Source organism: Hylobates moloch, unplaced genomic scaffold, assembly GCF_009828535.3.
Source record: "Hylobates moloch isolate HMO894 unplaced genomic scaffold, HMol_V3 SCAFFOLD_14, whole genome shotgun sequence".
In the NCBI taxonomy this organism is placed as follows: domain Eukaryota; kingdom Metazoa; phylum Chordata; class Mammalia; order Primates; family Hylobatidae; genus Hylobates; species Hylobates moloch.
Window position 1 is genome coordinate 72387247 of NW_026652289.1, and position 11891 is coordinate 72399137.

At 60.1% G+C, this 11891-nt stretch overlaps 2 protein-coding genes across 2 annotated transcripts in view; one reads left to right on the top strand and one right to left on the bottom strand.

The window, feature by feature from the left end:
- The window catches only part of SPTBN5 (spectrin beta, non-erythrocytic 5), a 45330-nt gene extending 44060 nt beyond the window's left edge, over positions 1 to 1270 (top strand). The window contains exon 67 of the mRNA XM_032175312.2: positions 896 to 1270. Within this exon, the coding sequence (XP_032031203.1) occupies positions 896 to 908 (13 nt within the window). The 3' untranslated portion in view covers positions 909 to 1270. The remainder of the gene's footprint in view (positions 1 to 895) is intronic.
- Positions 1271 to 1312: 42 nt separating this feature from the next.
- Positions 1313 to 11837, bottom strand: PLA2G4B (phospholipase A2 group IVB). The gene is made up of 20 exons (XM_032175316.2): positions 10584 to 11837; positions 9276 to 9348; positions 8861 to 8997; positions 8616 to 8747; positions 8426 to 8466; positions 8250 to 8292; positions 7936 to 7990; positions 7557 to 7687; positions 7226 to 7309; positions 6912 to 6949; positions 5686 to 5821; positions 4890 to 5026; positions 4440 to 4662; positions 4196 to 4313; positions 3741 to 3878; positions 3469 to 3573; positions 3135 to 3314; positions 2682 to 2848; positions 2006 to 2192; positions 1313 to 1885 (listed from the first exon to the last, which is right to left on the bottom strand). Exons 1-20 carry the CDS (start codon positions 10590 to 10592, stop codon positions 1674 to 1676), a joined length of 2346 nt encoding a protein of 781 aa, XP_032031207.1. The 5' UTR covers positions 10593 to 11837; the 3' UTR covers positions 1313 to 1673.
- Positions 11838 to 11891: the final 54 nt, after the last annotated feature.

Sequence of the window (11891 nt, forward strand, 5' to 3'; positions counted from 1 at the left end):
CCTCTGCCCGGTGCTGAGAGCCTGCCTGGGTTTGTTTTCCACGCACTCCTCCCTTTCTTCCCTCCTCTCCCCTCTCCAAGGCACAGCACGTTGGCAGGACGGCCAGACCCTGCCCCACCCTTGTTCCAACCCATTCTCTACCTGGTCCTCCCCTGCTTTCCCCAGTCCCCACTCCATGGCAATGGAGAGGGCCAGCATGTCCCGGACTGCAGGCCAGGGAGGAGATGCAAAGGTGGATGTGTGGAGGCGGGTGGCTCTTACGTGGCTCCTCCGTCCCTCCTTGTAGATCCCAGCATGATTTTGATGCTCAACCCCCTCACCCATATCTCCTTCCCCTCCAAACCAGAGGGCTTCAGGCTCTCCAGGGGGAGGGGACACCTGGGATGAGGAGGGACTGGAGACAGGCAAATCCTCCGTGCATGGGCCCCATGCCAGGATGTGCCTAGATGTGCACACACACATACAGCCGTGTGCCTGGAGGGCTCATACTGTGAGGGGTGGCAGCCATGACTGTGGTCTCCAGTGTAACCATCTGCTCCTAGTCCTGCAGGGCCCAGTATATGATTTAGATGATGTGTTGCTAACAGGACAGGCCTTGTCCTGGACACAGTGACTCCTGAGGCTACCAGGACAGCCATTTTTCTGCTGTCTCGAACCCAGGGCTGGGGTGGCTAGGCCAGCTGACAGACGGAGAGTTGGGTTATGAGAGTCGAGGCAATTCCCACCCACTCACCTATCACTGGTCACTGCTGCAGCGCCTGTCAGCTCTGGAATCCACTCCCATGCTTATTCTAGGAGGCTGGCGGGTCCAGGGGAGGGCAGGGGCACCAGTGTTTGGAGAAGATTCTGGCGTGGCCATACCCTACTAAATTCACCCCATCTGTTTTCCCAACAGGTCTGCTCCCTGAGGTGAACCCCAATGCAACACCAAACTTCAGGGCCACAGGCGAGGACAACATCTAGGGGACCAGAATGAGACTCAGCTACAGGCAAAAGGGCTCCTTCCCGTGGCTGCTTCAACCCAGTTCCCCAGGCCCAGCTTCTGGAATAGACAGTTCCTTCTTGTTAGATGAGTCCTACCATGTGGCAGGAAACAGCCATTGCCTGGCCTCCCCCTGCATTCCTGGCTGGGTGAAGAGGAGACGTGTTACAGCAGAGCAGGTGGGCAAGGCCAGGGCTACCCCAGGCCCACGTGGCCTCCTCCTTGCTTGGAAGGGGTGACTCTGAGCACAGGTAGACGCAGACGTGTGCAGAGAGAGAATGTGCTCTTCGGAGGAAGAACACTGATGAGTGAGCGCTGTACCAGCCCTTGCCATGTACAACCAAGAGCCTAGAATGACATGGCCCTTCTCAGCAGTAATAACAGATGGTCTCAGCGCCTCCCATTTGTATGAGTCTAATGATGTATCAAGTGCTCCAACTACTCAAGGTAGCACAGAAGGGAAAACAGACACGGGCCGCGGGGTTTTGGGTGATTGATTACACAAATGGGATCGGCCTCCTTACCCCACTGCAAACTGCTGAGGCCCTAGGGAGCTCCCAGCCCTCAGCCTGGACCCTGGCACAGGGCCACCTGAGCCCGAGGCTCTGAAGCACTGCGTCATGACAGTTCCCACCTGCAACTCAGCAGCCAGGGAATGAATGAGAGTCAGGGGTGGCAGGGGCCCCGGCCATCAGTGGGGCCTGCGCTGCCGCCTCCGCTGCACCGCCTGGCGCAGGGCCTCCAGCAGCTGCTCCCGGTTGTTGCAGACATTGTAATGTGTCAGGTGCAGCAGCTTGTCCACGTCCTCTTGGCTGTAGGTCACCTTCGTGTAGTGGTAGGGAGAGTCCAATGAAGACAGGTTCACCTCCCCAGCCGCCACCTCCTCGGGTGTCCGCCGGACCCCTGTGGAGAGAGTGCGGCATGGGGAACACGTTGTGGGGAAGATGGGTTTGGAGAGGCACAGGGGACGGAGGAGGTGTGGGGGACTGGGGCAGCAGGAGGGGGAAGTGAACAGCCGCTCACCAGGGGCTGAGTACTCCCGGAAGGAGTCGCTGACCAGAGGGAAGTGCAGCACCGCAGGGGCTCCGGGGCAGGTGGGGTCAGAGAAGGTGTGGCACTCCCGAGGCTGGAGCTGCTCTTCCAGGCTGGGCGAGATGGGCGGGAACGGGATCCTCTGCTCCTGGCAGAACCGGCCCAGGAGCTGCAACTGCTGCAGGGCAGGCAGAAGGGGCTTCAGACGGACAGGGCCCCTGGCATCCTCAACACTGGGGCTGATGTAAGATGCCCAGGACCTGGGGCTCAAATGCCAAATCAGGGTCTCCAGTGGGGCCTACGAAGCCAGTTGTTGGAAAAAACTCTCCACACCTGGCAGCTCCTCTGGGGCTAGACGGAGCTGGGCTGCTCCCAGCACTCCAGTTCTGACACTGGGAGCCAAAGCAGACTCAGCAGGTGGGCCCAGAGGCCCAGGACCGCACCTCGAAGGTCAGTAAAGGGGACCCAGATACAAGATACCAGGAAAACCTCGCCAGCTTCCCAACTTCCGGAAAAGAATGAGCTCCTCTGGTGGCAAATTAAGATTCCAGTGTCCCAGTCACAGCTCCTAAAGGAAGCTGGACCAGACACTGGACTCCAAAGCCCCTCTCTTCAGGGGGCAGGGGCCACCCACCACCTCCCTGGTGGGCTGCCCACCCTTCCCAACCTGGAAAGCTCCATGGAGGTTGTAGTCCAATGACAGGATGAGGTCCACGTCCCGAGTGGGCTGCAGGAGGGGCAGGCAGCTGGTATTGATGAGGTAGCCAACATCCAGCAGGCACAGGTGGGGCTCCGAAGGTGTCAGCTGGTTGGGGAGCCCATCCAGAGCGGTAGCTGGAAGGTTGGGGAGAGCAGCAATTGTCACAGATACCAAGAGTACCAGATTCCTGCTGGAAGGAGAGACTCTGGCTTCTGGTCCCTGCTCTCCTGCTGAACCAACACCCCCGCAGCCCTGCAGGTGGGCCCTGGGTCCCCAAGACAAGGAGAAAAAGACCCCTGCTCCAAGTAGTCCAGGGAATTGAGCTCAAAGCAGGAGAATGGGAGTGGACCATGAGGGGTGTCTGGACTGGGGACTCAAGGCTCAGGTGGCCACAGGAGGACTTCGGAGAGAAGTAGGTACCTTTCCAGGTGGAGAAGTGAGGGTGCTGAAAGTAGTCTTTGTGGAAATGGAGGCCACGCAGGAAATTATGTGTGGCCTGGGTCAGTGGGCGCCACGTCAGAAGATCGGTGAAAAACTCAGCTATCCTGCCGGCTGTTGAGGGTGGTTCTTCTATCTTCAGAAGGGGGACCTGCTCCTTGTCTACACAGGCAAGGTGGGGAAATGGGGACTTCTGCACCTTTATCCCCACCTTGGTGGTGACCCTGGAGGGGGAAGAGGTGAGAACCCCCCGCCTCCTGGTGCAGCCCCAGCTGGCTACCCCTTGGCACCCTTATGAAGGGGCCGGAGCACTTACCCAGGTTGGCCTGGTTCCTGACCCAGCGGTCCCAGAACTGGCTGGGCTCTGAGGCCCAGTATAAGCTGTCCTGGAGGTTGGCTGCATACAGGTTGCTCCAGATACCTGAAAGAGCGGCCGTGAGGGAAGAGGGCCCCCGACTCCTGTCCGAACCCTACCCTTCCCCATGGCCAGTCCTGGCCCAGGAAACTCTTCTGACCGAGGCTGCCCTCTGACCCAGGGCCCATTTTCCCTGCTCGGCCCAGCTTCCCCAGCCTGCCAGTGCCCCTCACCTTCTAGGAAGCAGATGCGGGACTCAGGAAGCCTCTTCGTCAGCCGCCCCATGAAGAACTCAGAGCCAAAGAGCTCAGAGGGGATGAAGGCCCCGTACTTGGGGAAGCCGACCTCGTAGGGAGAGAACTCGCACCACTCTGTGAGGAGGTCACCCCTCAGCCTCATGGTGCAGAGCCCTTAGGCCCCCCCGCACCCCCACCCTGACCCAGGGTTTTGCTTTAGGGCAGCTGAGGACCAGGAGGCCCAGGCCTTGTGGCCTGGGCTTTTGTGCATGGGACCTAAGGCCCCTGCCTCCTTCCCAAAGGCCTGAGGGACCCTGGTAGGGTGCCAGTCTCCAGAAAGCACGGGACCTGGCCCAGGAGAGGTGGGTGTGACATCTGCCATCTGCACACAGGCCCCGTCTCCCCTTACTCCACCAACTGCAAGCACAGGTCTCAGCCCTTGGGCCACTCACCCCCAAATTCAAAAGTGGTCAGGCTCTGCCCCTTGGTGTTGAGGGCACAGTAGATGGGCAGAGGGTTCTGGCCATGACTCAGGGCCTCCCGTTGATCTGAGAGCTTGTGGTCATGGGGCTGGGGAAAGATGAGTGGAACCTAAACCCACAGCTGCCTGGGTGCCCAGGGCCTTTCCCACCCTGCGGTCCAGCACCGTGCCCCAGCTCCAGCCCTGGCTCTGCCCCCAGGCCGCAGCCCCCGCACCTCATCATGCAGCAGCGCCTCGTTGATGAGGGCCCACAGGTTGGTGAAGCAGCTTGGGTAGCCCAGGCGGGCGCGCTCAGACAGCTCCTGCCGGTACCGCTGCAGCTGGCTGGGGGCCAGCACACCCAGCTTGTTCTTGGTCACCTGGGTCTTCAGCAACTCAGTGGGCCCTGCCAGGTCCTTCTGAGACCACCCTGGGTCCTCATAGAGGTTGGCCAAGGCCCTGGGAAAAGCCAAAGCCAGAGGGCTGTCACTGAAGGACCCCATCTAGACATCACGTGTCCCGGGTTTCTAGGGCCTGGCAGGGACCTTCCCAGGGTCCCCTCGAGCACGTTTCTCCCTGGCACATTCATTCTCCCAGCCCTTCTAGTTTGCTCAGAGACCTAGGAGAACCCTGGCACCAGCACCCCCTGCCACACAGGGTCCAACATCAGCCTGCCCCCAGCTCACCAGGTGGAGCCTGAGGCCCCGGTGATGTAGGAGACACAATCCAAGAGGCCTAGCTCCTTCAGGCCAGCCAGCTGCCCATACAGGGAAGTCATTGCCCGGATCCCACCACCAGTGGCCATAACAGCTACCACTGGGATCTGGAAAAGAAGAGAGCCAGGCCTGTAGAGGCCCTCGGGATGGGGAAGGCCAAGCCACAGGAAGAAGAGGTAGCAGGTCAAGTGGCCACCCAGCCCACAGCTAAGGCCTGATCACAGGTCTTGGGACCAGTTCTGAGTCAGCCCTGGGGGCCAGAAACAGCCTTGTGAGTGCCCAGCTCCTCCAGTCCTAAGGGCTCCAGGAAAAAATGGCCCAGGCAAGTTCTGAGCCTCATCTCCTCACCCTCAGCCCCTGAATCTGATGCTCACTTTCTGGAAGCCCCAGGGCCCACCTCAAAATTTTCCCAAATTGCCATCGCTCCCCCAGGAGATGGCCCAGGCTAATATGAACCTCCTGAAGCACCCTAGGCCAACAGGCCTCATACCAGATATCTGTCTCACTCCTCAGACAGGCTAGGCTGAGAACCAAGAAACAGAGTAGGAAAGCCAGCCCTATGAGGTAGCTCCTGTGCGGGCTCCAGGTGCCTCAAGCAACACTCTGCCTGTACCAAGTCCCTGCTAACGCCAGGTGAGAGGAAGCAGGGTGGGGACAGGCAGCTGTGAGCTCTGGTCTAGATCAGGGATAAGCAGCTCCAGTGTTCAGCACCAGGAGCTAGGCCCAAGCAAGCCCGGGGACACCCCATCCAGCCCAGCCCCCAAACCTCATCCTCCTGCAGGTCTCCATCCAGCTGCAGGGCCTGCCTCAGGGCCGCGGCCACCACCTGCTTCCTCCTGCTCAGGAAGGCCTGCTCCTCTGCACAGGGCCCGAAGCCCAGTCGCATGGCCAGCTCCCTCGGTCTGGCGGGGGAAGGAAGAGACTGCGACAGCTCTCAACCCTCCCAGAGAATGGAAAGCTGGGTCTGCCTCACCTGCAATGCCTACTGCCCTCCCTCCTCTCCCCAACCCTCACTGCCACTCCTGTGTCACAAGACTGAAGTTTGACACCTGGGGAGGGTGTGTCCATGTGGACATGCTTGGGAATGCAGCAAAGCAGACTGGCGGGACCCAGAATGCCGTGGCTGAAAGAGGCTGCTTGGGGTCCCGGGTGCAGACAGGCCCCCAGACAGGCCCCCAGGCAGGCCCCATACCATAGATCCCCCCTCCAAGTCTCGTGTTCTGTCCCTTACCCACGGAGTTCAAAGCACTTTGGGAGGCTGAGGCAGGCATATAACTTGAGGCCAGGACCAGCCTGGTCAACATGGGGAAACCCCGTCTCCACTAAAAATACAAAAATTAGCTGGGTGTGGTGGCAGGCACCTGTAATCCCAGCTACTCGGGAGGCTGAGGCAGGAGAATCGCTTGAACCCCAGAGGCGGAGGTTGCAGTGGGCCAAGATCGCGCCATTGCACTCCAGCCTGGGTGACAGAGAGAGACTCCATCTCAAAAAAAAAAAAAAGTCAGGGGGAGGGGCAGAAAAGGACCAATGATCCTGTGTCTGCGAGGTGAGAAGCCACTCTCTCAAGACAGAGGGCCAGGGTGGGCGACAACTCTATGAAGATCATTTAAGGTCCAGCCATAACAGCTTCCACCCAAAAGGACGCAATTTCCCCTCTTCTCTCCCTTGGTTTTCCTGCCCTCTCTGTGCCCCAAACCATGTTACCATTTTCCATCCTCGCCTCCCTGCATTCTCCAGCCAAACATTTATCAACTGCTCCCCGGGTGCCTGGCACTGGACCGGTCACTTACCCCTCCGATCATAGGTGCTAAGGCTCCTCCCAGTACTCCTCCCAGTACTTCGTGCCCCCCGCTGAGCGCAAGCCTGAGCCCCTTCAGAGAGCATGAGGATGAGGGGCGGCTGTTTCTCCCCCTCACTCCTCCAGGCCTCCTCCAGCCCCACACCCTGGTTGCTTTTCCAGGGCCTTGCCCAGTCCCCAGCCAGGCCTCTCACCCTGCTTCTTTTTTCAGCTCCACTCTCATCAGGGGCTCCTGAAAACCGTGAAGGCCCCAGTCACAAAGGTCGGCCACCTCCACCCAGCTCTGCTCCTCTTACCCTGACCCCAGGCGCACCACCCCCGCCCCACCACTGTCTCCACAGGGGCCAAGCCTGAAGCAGGGATGCTCAGAGGACACTCCCCAAAGAGGCTGGCCCCAGCACCTGCTCAGGGTGTGACCCATGGAGAAGCGGGAAGCAGGCCCCTCCCTTTGTGGCCTGGGTCCCAGCCCCATTCAGGTGCCTTGCTTCCTCCCCTGGGAGGCCAGTACCTGGGACATGGGGAAGACAAGCCTCACCAGTTGGCCAGAGGGCAGGGCACTCAGTGGCACCTTTAGTTGCTCCTCGGGGGCATCCTGCAGGGGACAAAGGACGGAGACCTAAGAATCTTTACGCTTCTGCTCCTAGCAAGGACCTCACCAAACTCCCGCCGGCAGCCATAGAGGTATGGGAGGGACTGGAAGGGGAGGCCAGCATGGGCCCACACACGCTGCCAGGGTGCCCACTCTGCCAGGTGGCGCAGAGGTCAGATTGGGAGGAGGTGCGGAGGGAGGGAGGGAGGAAGTTCTGGGGGCCCCACCTCAAGGGAGCGAGGCACACTACCTGCAGGTGAATACTCAGCTCCTGCTCCCAGCAGGCTGGGCAGTGGAAGCGGAAGGTGCCAGTGCCTACAGAGGCCTCCTGCGGACCCTCACAGGACCCAGGAACTACAAGCTGAACTCTGCGCTCTGAGGCTAGAAACAGGAACCAGAGCAGAGAGGCTGGGGACAGCGTCTCTGCCCACAGAACCCATCTTGCTGCGTGGCCTGGAGGGCACCTCCCTCTCCCCGCTGAAATGGTCTGGTGGAGATGGATCCCCCACCCCGGTCCCCCTGAGAAGGCCTAAGGGGAAAGCTCAGGCCCCAGGAAGAATTGTCCAATGCTTAAAGGGGGAAGACAAGAGCTGAGAGCTGGGGGCTGTCCCAGTGGGTCGGGGACTCACGCTTCTGGTCTCCTGTCTCCTCCAGTTGAACGTGCAAGCAGGAGATCTCCCGGGCCTGAGTCATGAAGACAGCCCCTCAGACACTAACCCCACCCCCCATTCAGGGACCCCACCCTCCCAGCACCCTGGCTCCTGCTGGTCTGCACCTCATTACCTGGGCCCTTGAGATTGTATTCCCTTGAGATTGTATTCCCTTAACGAACTGAAATCCCAGGGTCCCCAGACTGAGGCAGCAGTGGGCCTGTGCCTCAAGTCGCTGGCATGAGGGAGTCCTGGGGATCCCAGACCACCTCCCAGAGCACTGGCACACTCACCACCAGAACGCCATTGCTGATGAGCCACTCGCCACGGTCAGCCCTGGAAAGAGCCCCCAGAGCCCCCTTAGCAGAAGTCCAGGTTCTCACCCCACAGAGACCTGGGCATCCCCCAGGCACTAGTGCTGTCCTTCCCACGAGGCACTCCCATCCAAACTGCCCCAGGCCCGACTCACAGACTCTGCAGGCGAAATTCAACTTCCAGGCGCCCCTCACCCTGGGAAGAGAGCCAGCAGCGAGTTAGAAAGGGTCAGAAGGAGTGCGCATGTGTCAGTGAGTATGAGAGACACGCGTGTGTGTGCATGCGTGTGCATGGAGATTTCAACCCAGACACCAGCTGGGGCTGCCGTGGAAACACCGCCTTGCCTGAGGGCTCAGTGAGAAGCTCTCACACCGCAACTCCCCAGCCCGCAGAGTCCCCGCATCAAACAGTACTGACAACACAGGGTCATCTCCGGTCACCAGGTCCTGGTCAAAGACTTTCAGTTCCACGACATTCTGGAGGGGAAAAGAGTGACAGGGCTGCAGGAGGGAGGGGACAGGAAGGTGAGCAGGGCAGCAGCAGCGGCTGGCGAGGATGTGGGTAGAGGCAGCGCTGATGCCTGGCCCACCTTGAGCTGCCTGTGGATCCTGAAGTGAAAGCTCTGGTTCCAGACAGGGCTACTGCTGTTCTTGACTGTGCGTGTCTGAAGCCTGTGGCTGCAGGCCGTGGGCAGCCACAGAGTCACGTAGCAGTCAGAGGGGGTCACTGCGGGAAGGAACAAGTGCCCAGTGGTGGCCAAGAGCCCTTCCCAGCCGCCCAGACCCACTTCCTTCCATCACCTAGAGCCCCATGTGGGGTAAGACTGAGGGGGAGGGGAAGTGGGGGCCAGAGGCAGAGCCCCAGCTGCCACCTTCCACCCAGAAGCTCCTCTCAGCTCCCTCCTCTAGGCCCTGCCCACCGGCCTACCCGCCTCCACCAAATCCAGCCACAGCACCCTCCTCCTCCCCCAGCCCAGCACAGGGGTCACGGCGGTGCGCACTCACCTAGGTCCTTAGAGGGTAGGCGATGGGCCTGCAGGACACGAACCGTGAGCAGGCAGGTCCTGGATACCTCTGCCTGCAGAAGTGGGAGAGGGGAGACCTGCTACGGGCTGATGAAGCCAAGGGTGACAGAGGCCACAAAGGAGGCTGGAGCAGTGCCTCAAGGCCTAATCCTGAACCCCAGGCCCATCCTCCATCCCATCAGAATCCTGAATCAACAAGAGGAGACATGATATCTCCATCATGACGCCTGCCAGCACTTACACAATGCTCTGCGTCGGCTCTGGGCCAAGGGCTTTACATACATTAACTCATTTATCGCACAACCACCGTATGCGCAGATACTATTTACGATGGCTCACTCCACAAGGAAACTGAGGCACAGAGAAGCAGTCACTTGCCTGAGGTCCAGAATTGGGGTTGGGGCCCAGGCAGGCTGGCTCCAGATTTATGCCTCACACAGACCTGCTTCCACCTTCTCGGGCTAGTATCCTTTAGGCTCTCCACCCCACATCCCCAGCCCACACCCCAGCTACGCAGCTTTCAGGTTGGTCTTGGGTGGCAGGGGACATAAGCTATCGAGGGAGGGGAAGTGGCAAGTCAGGGCCTTGGGCCCCCGGCTGAGCTGCTCTCGCACCCTCCCTCTACCCCGGTCAGAAGAGCATCCTGGAAATGGGCTCTCTCCTGGGCAGGGGAGGCAGCTCCTAGCTCAGACCCCTCACAGGCTGTCATGTCCTCCAAGTCCTGCCAGATCAGGCTGAAGATGGTCCCTCGGTAGCTCCCTCCAAACCCATCCCCCTGGTTCCGGGAATGCAGCCTGGCAGGCGCACCGGGACCAGGGAAGCCTGTGCCAACTGCTTCCTTTCGGCCTTCCGCCTGCCTCCGCAAGGGCCCTAACAGGTCAAGTCCAGGGAGCAACCAGGTCCAGGGCAGTGCTGGAAAGCCTCATCCGCCAGGGTCAGCCCAGGGCCCTCACACTCCAGGCAACCGAGTCAGAGGAGCACGGAGGAGCCACTTCCTTCCAGGGCCTCAGGGCAGCAGCTGGGAGCCTCTGAGTCTCCAGGACCCAAATCTATGGTGCCAGGGAGCTCTGCCGGGAGCCGGTTCCCAGGGCAGAAAAAACTCAGGATGGGTGCCTCATCCCCAAGCCTCCTCCTCCCCTGGCTTCTGCCCACTACCCTGGTCTTGTGGTCAATAAACTCCCCTCCCTACACCTGGAGAAGACCACGGCTCCCATAAGAAACATATTAACTAGGCCCCAGGTAGAGACCAGTGGTCAGAGTAGGGACCCAGGGCCCTGCCAGGCCTTACCAGAGCCATGAGACTGAGTCCTCAGGAGCAGGAACGATGGGGCAGTGGCCACAGGATCAAGGACTGTCAGCTTTCTAACCCAGAGCCAGGGATGTGATGTCCCAATTGGTCCCAAGTCCCTCCCACCCGCCGCCTCTGCTCCACCTAAGCTCCACACCCACTCCTGGACCAGCCACCTGTCCAGGAAACGAGGCACCCTAAGCCTGTACTAGAGCTCCTGACACCTCTGTGGCACTCGCCAGCCATTACCAGCTGGGCCTGCCCCACCCAGCCCTGAACTCCCAGCTCTGCAATGCCAGCCTGGAGAGCTTCCTGCCAGGGGCTGAGCAGAAGGCAGGCAGGGGTGAGTCCCAGAACAGCAGCCAAGGGAAGAGTGGAGTTCCCCATCGCAGGCCTTTCGCAACTCTGGCACCTGTTGGACAGGAATGCCCAGTCTTGATGGCAGGGCTCCATCAATCTGAGATGAGCACCCAGGCCCCCTCAAGACAGGCAGGGGAGTGGCCGTCACATAAAACAGCCCTTCAAAGCTGGGTGCTGAGTGGCCGGGGATGAGGCCTGTGGGTTGGCACTCAGGGGCAGGGGGTTCTTCTGTCTCCAGGACACGGTTTGTGGGGGGGGTCAGAGTGTGGAGACCAACTCCTTCCTCAGAGGGACAGCCCCAAGAGAGGCGGGGGCTTCCGTCCCTTCCTGCCTGTGCCTGTTATGGGAGAACAGGGGTTATCCCCAGGGCACCAGGTCCCACCTGCTGCCCCTGAACTGGGGGAGGACAGTAACCATAGCAGAGCTAGGAATAGTTCTCAAGGTCCTGGGCCGAAGAGGTCCAGGCCAGAGAGCTACAAGACTGAGGTCTGCTTGCTTGTCCCAGGGAGGGGCTGCGGTGGCTCTCATGGACAGCGAGACTTGGGCAGCTGACGGGTCTCTGGGCCCAGGCTGGGATACAGCCATCACCCCCAGTGAAGGTCACCCTGAAGTTTTTACCTGAACCTTCAGGCCCTCCTTAGACCGCAGAAGGCAACTTCAAGAGGGAGGATCAGAACATACGACTCATAGGCCAGGCGCAGTGGCTCACACCTGTAATCCCAGCACTTTGGGAGGCCGAGGCGGGTAGATCATGAGGTCAGGAGATCGAGACCATACTGGCTAACATGGTGAAACCACATCTCTACTAAAAATACAAAAAAATTAGCCGGGCATGGTGGCACGCACCTGTAGTCCCAGCAAATTGGGAGGCTGAGGCAGAAGAATGGTGTGAACCTGGGAGGTGGAGCTTGCAGTGAGCTGAGATCACACCACTGCACTCCAGCCTGG

What these genes read in the sequence shown, in the direction of transcription:
- PLA2G4B (XM_032175316.2), bottom strand. An exon ending in TCAGCAATGGCGTTCTGGTG is followed by an intron (nt 7,991 to 8,249) that starts GTGAGTGTGCCA and finishes TTCATGACTCAG; the next exon opens with GCCCGGGAGATCTCCTGCTT. An exon ending in GAGCTGAAAAAAGAAGCAGG is followed by an intron (nt 5,822 to 6,911) that starts GTGAGAGGCCTG and finishes TTCCCCCGCCAG; the next exon opens with ACCGAGGGAGCTGGCCATGC.